This window comes from Palaemon carinicauda, chromosome 15 (genome assembly GCF_036898095.1).
Source record: "Palaemon carinicauda isolate YSFRI2023 chromosome 15, ASM3689809v2, whole genome shotgun sequence".
Taxonomy (NCBI): Eukaryota; Metazoa; Arthropoda; class Malacostraca; order Decapoda; family Palaemonidae; genus Palaemon; species Palaemon carinicauda.
In genome coordinates, this window is record NC_090739.1 from 111,245,683 (window position 1) to 111,256,299 (window position 10,617).

Sequence of the window (10,617 nt, forward strand, 5' to 3'; positions counted from 1 at the left end):
CTGCTGGTCAGTCAAAGGACTCCATAACTCTCTAGTGGTAGTATCTCCACGGGTGGCCGGTGCCCTGGCCAACCTACTACCTTGATCCCGAAAATTTTAACCTCACTTGTTTTGATTAGGAATTCACCGGCCATACTTTACTTCTTAAAAGTAGAATGGTGCTCATCAGGACCAACATACATTCCCACCTTGAGTTCAACAGATTATCCTAGTCTCTCTCTCTCTCTCTCTCTCTCTCTCTCTCTCTCTCTCTCTCTCTCTCTCTCGCGTTTATTCTGTACCTCACTTCAACTCATGTGAATCAACCACTTCCCATTTCTCCATCATCCATCTTAATATTGGTTGCATCAAGCATGTATGAATATTCTAGTTCAAACATGTTATACGAGAACCTTTTTTTCTTGGTTCTGCATGTCCCCTTTGGATTGTTTGTAAAGAGGTCATCCCTATTTAGGTAATATTTCGTTTTCAATTTCAATAAACAAAATAACGAATCATCAGGCAATCGTTCTGCAGACGGTTTTCACTGGTGCACTTTATTCACTGCTCTTATAAAATAATTGTATTTTAGTAAAAACAAGGTTTTCAGAATTAAATTCTAAGTTTCCCTTTCAGAACCACTTTTGAATTTGAATTTATTACTATGGATTATTTTACGCAGGTATATGAAAAATATTCATTATCTATGTGTGAACTGTAACAAGGGTTGAGGGGGGGGGGGGGGACTTGGGCGGTGCTATGGAATTATTGCCTCTCTTGTCCAACGCACCAATCACTCAACATCATACGTAAAGCTTCGTAATTAATTATCATATATTATCATATGCCATCCTCACAATATGAGTAGCAATATAATTATCTGCATTATTGGAAACTGCCTAATTTGACTGATTATTTATTAATATCGTCGTGGCATTGATGCTTTGATTCCATTCTCCAATATAAATTCTAATCCATCAATAAGTAAAAAGTAAATATTTACCAAATACTTCACTTCCGAGGACTTCACCATTGGCAATATCAATTTACTGGTAACTAGAAATATTTAGATTAAGAACGATGTACAGTATATCAAGCTCTTAATCATTTATTCTGAAACTTAAGAACCATTCAAACTGATAGGAGATTTAGTTAAGCTATTTAAAATCAATTAAGTTTTGTGGGAGGCAAATCGAAAGCCATTTAAAACTATGCAGATTATATTCGAACTAATGATTGCAAGTACACCAAACTTTCCAAAAATTTTATTCAGTAGAATATTCTGATTTAGCTTAATTTTGGACTCAAAGTGGTTTATTGTTAATAACACCAACAGCTTGTGCACATACATCCGCAAACACAAAAGTCTGTGTATATATACAGTACGTACACACACACACACACACACACACACACACACACACACACACACATATATATATATATATATATATATATATATATATATATATATATATATATATATATATATATATCAACATAAGGAAGATAGTATAAAATCAAACCCAGATACACCGTATTGATACAGAACATTAACTCCTTATAAGGTTACTTTTTAATGACCTAAGCGTTTGATTTAAAAAAAAGAAAGTGATTAACAACTGAAGCTTAAAAAAAAGAATTGGTCTTTTTATACCAAATACCTACAGGAGTTTCAGAAATTATTTCAAGAAATATAAGTTCACATTGATTACGAAGTCAACTTTTAACCAACTAATAATTTGAAAAATGTCAAATAAATTTCTGATAGCTAAGGCATTTATTAATCTACAGAGATATTACCTTTTTATGCTTTTTTGGTCCTACACCTACTGTATGCCTCTAGATATTTGGGCAACATAAAAGAAATATCCATTGTGAACATGAGATATTGTATATTATTTCAAGGTCATGTTTAGAGCTATTTCAAATGAATATACTTGTTGTAATAGACAAAACTACACCTATGTTACAAAACAATATGACACCTTTAATGCCATAAGTGAGCGTGCGTGTTTGTAAATCATGAGTAATGAATCGATATTAGTAAAAATATGTATCATAGCAACGAAACTGAAGATGTAACGACTTAATTTAACTTAGTACTTCCATCTTTTTATTACAGGCTAAATAAAGATACAAGAACATTGTATTCATACAGGTAAAGTGATTGCTATGTTGCCAGTCCCTTGATAATCTCAGATATGTTGTATTTAAGTAAATGGAATGATACAGGATTACTGTATCCAAGACTGTGGTTTAGATATAAAATATGATTATGAGTACAACAAGCAATTCAAAAGTATTTCACAGCATTTCTTTGGGTAAAATCACTAATATAGAAAAATCCCTCGGCCTCCGATTCTATGACTTGAAATAAGCCAATGGAGAGTCAATGCGTTATGACAAACTCTTCAGAAAAACCCATTTTATGCTGTTTTGTTCTTACAGATGATTGGCCAACTTAAAAGGCATTATATTGAGAACATGGATTTCTATATGTTAGGTTACATTATTGTCATTTCTAGAGGTCTCTTTAATCAACATGTACAACAATATCTAAACATTTTCGCTATCATTACTTTTTTTTTTTTTTTTCCAAAAGTGGGGTCATAAAACAGTTATTGAAATGGAAAACTTGTATGGCAGTCACTGCTTCTTTTTTCTGTAACTGAACGCTACAAAAGGTCTTACTATCTATATTCATACAGTTTTCTGAAGATTTGTCGCAATTCCATTTTATCAACGATTTTAATATATTCAAAACTGCATCTTATCAGTGTCTAAGGTACACAGATAGAAATATGGAAGACCTCATGTTTATTAGAATGGCCTGAAAGTAAATACACACACAAACATATATATATATATATATATATATATATATATATATATATATATATATATATATATATATATATATATATATATATATATATATACTGTATATATATATATATATATATATATATATATATATATATATATATATATATATATATATATATATATATATATATATATGTGTGTGTGTGTGTGTGTGTGTGTGTGTGCACGCACGCGTGTGTGTGTGTGTGTGTTTGTGTGTTTGGTTGGATTTCTAGATATGGAAGATCTAAATCTAATACCTTACATGACAATCGTAGCGGCTAGAACGGAATACAGTCAATTAAATTCTATTCTTTATCCAATTTTGAAGTTAAGCAATGAATTAAAATTCTAAAATAGTTTTTTAACTATTTTTCAGCAAGCTTTACAAAACATAATTGATTATACATAGTTTTGAAAAAGGGAATACATATATATAAAAAATGTGGAAATGTTAAAAGGAAAATGATTTTTTTATCTACGCATACGCATACACACACACACACACACATAAGTTCAAATAATTCTAGCAATAAAATCTGATCCCTTTGACCCAAATCGTTGCCGAAACATTTATCAATATGACCATTTTCTATTTCGTTTTGGTCGTATTGAGAAAAAGTTAAGAAAATAAAAACAAAAAGTCCTTTCTCACCAAATGTTTCCAGATGATTGCCTCAGATCGAGGAATGCCTCAGATTCCAATAAATATATTTTACAGTTCCGTTTACTTTTAGATTGAGGAAAAAGTACACAAATCACTCAGTGGAAAAATCTGGAAAACTTACTCTCACAACAACGTCTTTCCATTTGGATTTCCTTTTTTATTTTATATACTGTGGATGTTTTCTCCTGTTGGTTGTTCTGCAAGGAAAGTGTTTGTGATATATATATATATATATATATATATATATATATATATATATATATATATATATATATATATATATATATATACATACTGTATATAATGCGTGTGTCTGTGCGTGCGTGTATCTGTGTGCTTGTGTATTAATGATGTATCGAAATATATATATATATATATATATATATATATATATATATATATATATATATATATATATATATATATATATATATATTTATATATATACTTTAGGGAATAAATATCCCTTTATTATGCATACTTATATGTTAATTACAACATTTGATCAAGTTACGTTTCATTGGTTGATTATTGCTTATATACTTATTGAAGAAACCCCTCAAGAATGAAGTTACAAACTACATAAATAACATTAATCATTCTAATAACGTTAAATGATAGGTAATACATAAAAGTAATTCTAAAAATAATGGTTAATGACGTATATATTTCGTGAAGCTATAATAATATTTCATAGTTTGTTTAAAATAATTAATCATTTAGAATCGAAGAGAGGTTATTGAGTAGGTTTTTATAATATATGTGTAAATGTATAAATATTACATATATATATATATATATATATATATATATATATATATATATATATAAATATATATATATATATATATATATATATATATATATATATATATATATAGATATTCATATATACATATACACACACAGAGACACACACACACACACACACACACATATATATATATATATATATATATATATATATATATATATATATATATATATATATATATACACACACACACAACAATAGCAAACAACAAATATCACCGTTTCTAGTTCACAAACAGACACACACGCGAAAACGTGCACGTAAATATACAATGTACAGTATATATACAAGATATACCTATATATATATACAAAGAGAGAGAGAGAGAGAGAGAGAGAGAGAGAGAGAGAGAGAGAGAGAGAGAGAGAGAGAGAGAGAGAGAGAGAGAGAGAGGTCATAGCCTATCTAATCTATAATTCCTATGTATACAAGAAAATTCTGTAGCATCATTTTTGTATTCACGGTTAGAGTAAAGAGATCGATATAGCCACTTACAGGCTAAACCTCTTCTCATATCTATAAAAATAGAAACATAAAACAAAGATATTCACTTTCCCATTGTATAATACTCCTTGGATATGCTAGAAAAAGGAAAAAATGTAACAATGTATGGGCAGACTGCCATCTATCCAGGATTGATTCAACTTCCTTCTACTCAAATGAAATGATTATAAAAAAAATCTTGAAAACTTTCACTCTCCATGATTCCTCTTTTTCCGTCATGGATGTACTACAAATATGCACTAATGCAACTTTATGTATAAAAGTAGGAACAAATATCGATGACGAATGGCGAATGGATTTACATGTATCATTGTTGGAATTGTAATCTCAGGAATCAAATGGATAAGCAGGAATTTTCATGAGATCATTAATGGGAAGAAGATATTAGGAAGTGTTACTAAGGTAAGAAAGCCAAAATCTTCATCGATATATATGGAAACTCAGGTGAATATATACCTGTATACATACATACATACATACATACATATATATATATATATATATATATATATATATATATATATATATATATATATATATATATATATATATATACACACAGACACAAACACACACACACACACACACACACATATATATATATATATATATATATATATATATATATATATATATATATATATATATATATATATATATATATATATATTTATATATATATATATATACACATATATATATTGTGTGTGTGTGTGCTGAGGAAATGTTTCTTTTTATTCTTTCACTCTACCTAGCTTTGAATATTGTTCGCAGGTCTGGTCTTCAGCTGCTGATACGGGAGCAGGTAATAGCAAATTTTCAGGAGAATCTTTTATTTCTGGAAACAAAAACCAAAATTTCCACACACACTCCTTGGGGACTGCTCTTTTGCTTCACCACCGTAAAGGTAGCAGATGTATCATTCCAGATGCCCGAAGGGGCTGGAACGAGCATAGAGGTGGGGTCCGTCTCCTTCAAGATAGGCATAGGTGTGCTTTCCTCGACTGATTGTATAGTCAATTCAGCCACCTTATCCACAAGCGGGGAGGCGATGGATGGGGGAGCCGTAAAGATGGTATAGGCTCCCTTATGAGGGGTCAGTTTAGAATTAACACATCCCCATTTGGTGAGAGTCTGGGCCCAGACAGCTTGGGCCTGTTCCTTAGGGAAGATCACGGAACCTTATCCATCCGAACAAGAGCGTGTTCTTTCAGCCGGACGAAACCGTTAAATGGGAATTGAAGACCAGGAGGGTAAAACTCAAGATCATCTAGAGGACGGGTCCCCAATACCTCTAGCGTCAGGGTATCATCTAGGTACGGAACATGCCTAGCGAACCGCCACGGATTATTTTTATCAATGGGTGGTAGCTTAGACGTGTCTGGGGCTGGAGGTGGGGGTACCTGAGACCCAGTACGGAGGAGGCTCGATACCATATCCCTCAAGTCCGTTATAGAACCCGCTTGTTGTTTAATTTGCGATTGTACCAGGTCCTTCACCTGTGACTGCATGAAATCCTTGAGGGCACTAAGTGTTAACGGAGGCTCCGAAGAACTACTCGCACCTGAAGCCTTGGTCTTAGCGGACTTGCGTTTGTGTCCTTTGGGAGGCGAAGTAGTTTTGGTAGGGATGTCAGGAGTCGATGAAGGTCCGGGAGCCGGAGATACGGAAATTGGCGATGCTGAAGTGCTATGAAATATTTTGGGTTTGCAAAGCGGCTTCACCTTGGGTCGAACAGATAGAGAGGGATCCCAAGATGAAGTCTGAGGCTTATCAAAGCCGAGGAAAGATGAGGAAGAGGAAGGAGTAGGTGAGAGAAAGGGATCTGCCAACTCAGCACCACTAACCTGCTCGTCCATTGGTTCGATGTTGATATCCAGAGCGGAGACGTCTCCTGAGAGCTGTTTATCTTCCTCCAGAGGGATAGCCGCCCTGATAGCTTCAATCATGGGAGCGGCTAGGGCTGAAGTACCGCCGCTGAGGAGGAGCCTGGAAAAAGACGGGAGGCCAAGTCACCGTCAAGGAGATAAGGGCAGCCGGTGGGGGCGTTTCTTCCAAACCCTGACACCCAGGGCCGGAGGCTGGATTTGGCGGCCCGGAGAGCATCCTCATCAGCCTGGAAGTGGTAAAATACATTAGAACTAAGGAAGAAATTAACGTATGTCCAAATATAAAACGGTAAGATACATCTCAAAAATTGATAATAGAACACTGAATTGAAATTCAATATTATAATCATAGAAGAAACAGTAGAAATAGAGAAATCTTACATCATCATTAAGCAAGATCGTTGAGAGGTCGTAGCACAAGGTGCAAGCCTCCGGGAACCAGACCATGTAGGGGGCCTGGCCCGGTTCATGGATGAAGGAGATCGCACAGTGGGCGTGGGATCGGCAGACATCGTGGCCTATCGGATCCGTAAAGGAGGCGGCGCAACCCTTAACGGCACAACGGACTTTCTGTAATAAAAATGTTAAATAAGTTAAGACGGTCCCGGAGACTCTAAAATAACATGAAAATTATAGAGTGTTTGGGAGGAATATGGTGAGCATGTAAGGTTTGTACTAAAAAAGGGGCCGGAGCCCCATTGTAATTACTAAACTGGTGAGATTTAAACTACTCTGTAGTGCGCCGGAGCAAAAAGTATATATGGGCCGGAGCCTCTGGGTAATTACAGCTAACATGTAGGCTAGTGCGTGAAAGATCGCCGGAACGAGCCGGAGATCTTGGGTAAGGTCCTAGATAATAAAAATTAAATCTAATGTGTGACTGATCTTCGAAAAGATATCTGTAAGGTAACCCCCGGAGCGTGAGATGGAGGGGGGGATGGTTTTAAATGGCCGTAGCTGGAGACCCTGCCGGAGGAGCGCATTAGAAATAGGTAAGTAACGTGTTCCCGGCTCAAGCGGTAAAACTCATGGCGGAGTTGGATGGAGGTTCAGACCCAACTCCCTGGCCGTAGCGGGGAGAGGATGGAACTAGTGTGGGGGGGGGGAATTAAAAGGGGGCTCTTGGGCCTGCCAACTAACCAACTATTGACTCTCATACAAAAGGACCAACATAAACACTAGCCTATGATAAATAAAATGTAAAAGTAACCATAAATACAAAATGGACTAATAATATAATAAAAATAATATCGTAAAAGGTTGAGTTAGAGAGAGTGAGAACCCGTGACTGTATGAACAGAAAACGAGAAGCTCCAGCCCCTCACACTCGGGAACAATGCCCATCGGGGAGATAGAGAAAGGGAGAACCTGTTATCTCATGAACAGAAAACGGGAACTCCAGCTTCTCGCACTCGTGGTTACTATAAACACAACAAAAACGAACCAAACAGCCACACACATGAAACAATAAACAAAAGGGAACGAAGAATAACGAAAAAGGATATAACAATAAAATAACGTAAAATAATACCTGTAACATGAAAATAATGGTGGAAACAAGACCACGCCTGTAGGGTACTAAACTATAATAAAGCCCTAAACATTATCCTTCGTTCTACTAAGAAATGAACTCAAAGCGTAAATAAGTACCAAAGAATATAACAAGGTTCAAATAACAGGCGCAAGACCTAAAATCTATAATAATAATGGTAAGAACCTAAATGACAAAGTACCGAATGGGCAATAAATGAAAACATAAAGACGTAAACAATAACAATGGCCGCGAACGACGCGGGAGGCACAAGGCCGGTCGCACTAACAAACACTGAAAGTGAAAAAAGGATACAAAGCCCAGTACTAAGATAACTGTCAAAATAATCTATGGTACTTAACATTGGTGTAGGAGGAAGGAGAGCATCGGCCATGATGAATAAATCCTCAAAACACAAAAGATAGCGAGAGCACAAAACAAACGAGACGACGCTTATGAGTTCCAAAAGAAGGATGTAGATCAGATGTCGCTAGCATCGGGCGTCGGTGGAGTGGCTCAGGTATGTTAGTTAGGGCCTCTGTTACGGCCCTTCCCTTTGATGAAGGAATTGTCTAATTGGAAGACAACCTGTGAATAGTGGTTTTCACACGCCCCTGCTCTATATACGACGCCCAATGGGTGCTCGCGCGAGGGTAGTAACCTCTGCATTCCATGCATTTAGCTTTCTCTGGTATATTTGGAAGGATTTATATCAGAAAAGTGAGAAGAAGGACCCTTTTCACCGGGCGTCACAGGTCGACCCAGAAAATTATATTATAAATAAAAAGAAAACGTCACTTTTCACCTGACTTTGAGTAAAATAAAGTCACCGAAGAGAGAAAGAGAGAGAGAGAGAGAGAGAGAGAGAGAGAGATACATTAATTTATACTGAAGTGAAGTGTTTGAAGTTTTGCCCAGTTATTCTTTGAAAAAATACATACATTTCCCTGCCATTCAGTAAAATCATGATTTATATTCGCTATGGAAACAGATTTTTATCAGCACCATTTGCAGAAAATGTCTTTTATATTCATTACCACCTTAACGTTAGTATATGTCTAATAGAAATTAGATGACAACATAAAGGCGATGCAACTAAAGAAATAGAAAAATTCTACACCTTTAGGATCATATATATTTAACAGTATTTTACAGCTAATTGTTGTACCGCAAGTGTATCACATACTCGTACACTGTGACGGTAATTCTGTTTTTTGTATAATATCGTTATCGCTCTTTCCTCTCATTGATAACCTGTTCATGCCTGTATGTTCCTGCATCATAGTGTTTAAATTTTTCTGTCGTTCTTGACCGGAACGGGTTCTATATATACTCAAGCTCCGTTCAAATAAAGTTAGTTGCACTCGACTCGTCTTTCAGTCACCTCCTAACGGCTCGCTTGCACGCTGTGCAGTTTTCTTAATTCTATGGACAAAGAACATGTCTTTTTTTGTCTTTTTAACAAACAGATATGAATCTGTCGATTAAATTTGCAATTCCGAATTATGGGTTGAATTAAGCAAGCATCTATCATGTATTTTTTTGTCTAATAAGATATATTCAAATATTTTGAGATGGCATACTATGTGGAATTGATATAAAGCAAGCAGTAAACAATAGAACATTAAACAGAATAGAAGTTTGCAACTTTAAAGTTTTTAAAGTATTTATCAGATTAGTAATTATTTTCATAAACACTTCCAAACAGTGCTCGAAAAATATAGCTTTATATTAAAGAACTGGTGTAAGAAATGAGTTAGCAGATAGAGTGAATAAGAATGTGTTGAGGTGGTTTGGCCATGTTGAGAGAATGGAAAATGGCTGTTTGTAAAAGAAGGTGATGAATGCAAGAGTTGATGGGAGAAGTACAAGAGGAAGGCCAAGGTTTGGGTGGTTGGATGGAGTGAAGAAAGCTCTGGGTGATAGGAGGATAGATGTGAGAGAGGCAAGAGAGCGTGCTAGGAATAGGAATGAATGGCGAGCAATTGTGACGCAGTTCCGGTAGGCCCTGCTGCTTCCTCCGGTGCCTTAGATGACCGCGGAGGTACCAGCACTAGTGGATTCAACGTTATGAAGCTTCATCTGTGGTGGATAATGTGGGAGGGTGGGCTGTGGCACCCTAGCAGTACCAGCTGAACTCGGTTGAGTCCCTTGTCAGGCTGTGAGGAACGTAGAGAGGAGAGGTCCCCTTTCATTATTATTTTTTTTTTGTTTCATTTGTTGATGTCGGCTACCCGCCAAAATTGGGGGAAGTGCCTTGGTATGTGTGTGTGATTAAAGATATCATTTTTTAGAAGAATAAATCATTGAGACGATTAGTGGGCGGCGTTCGTCGATATTGCTGTATCAGTAGTTTATTACAAAA

At 35.6% G+C, this 10,617-nt stretch overlaps 1 protein-coding gene across 1 annotated transcript; it reads right to left on the reverse strand.

Moving 5' to 3' along the window:
• Positions 1-6,773: 6,773 nt before the first annotated feature.
• Positions 6,774-7,264, reverse strand: LOC137654136 (uncharacterized). Its single transcript, XM_068387776.1, has 2 exons — positions 7,103-7,264; positions 6,774-6,948 (listed from the first exon to the last, which is right to left on the reverse strand). The coding sequence occupies exons 1-2, from the start codon at positions 7,231-7,233 to the stop codon at positions 6,774-6,776; spliced, it is 306 nt and encodes a 101-aa protein (XP_068243877.1). The 5' UTR covers positions 7,234-7,264.
• Between the last annotated feature and the right edge of the window lie 3,353 nt (positions 7,265-10,617).

Coding starts and splice junctions, on each gene's coding strand:
- LOC137654136 (XM_068387776.1), bottom strand. CDS start 7,233: ATGTCTGCCGATCCCACGCCCACTGTGCGATCTCCTTCATCCATGAAC. Junction 6,949..7,102: donor CGATCTTGCTTAATGATGAT/GTAAGATTTCTC, acceptor TACCACTTCCAG/GCTGATGAGGATGCTCTCCG.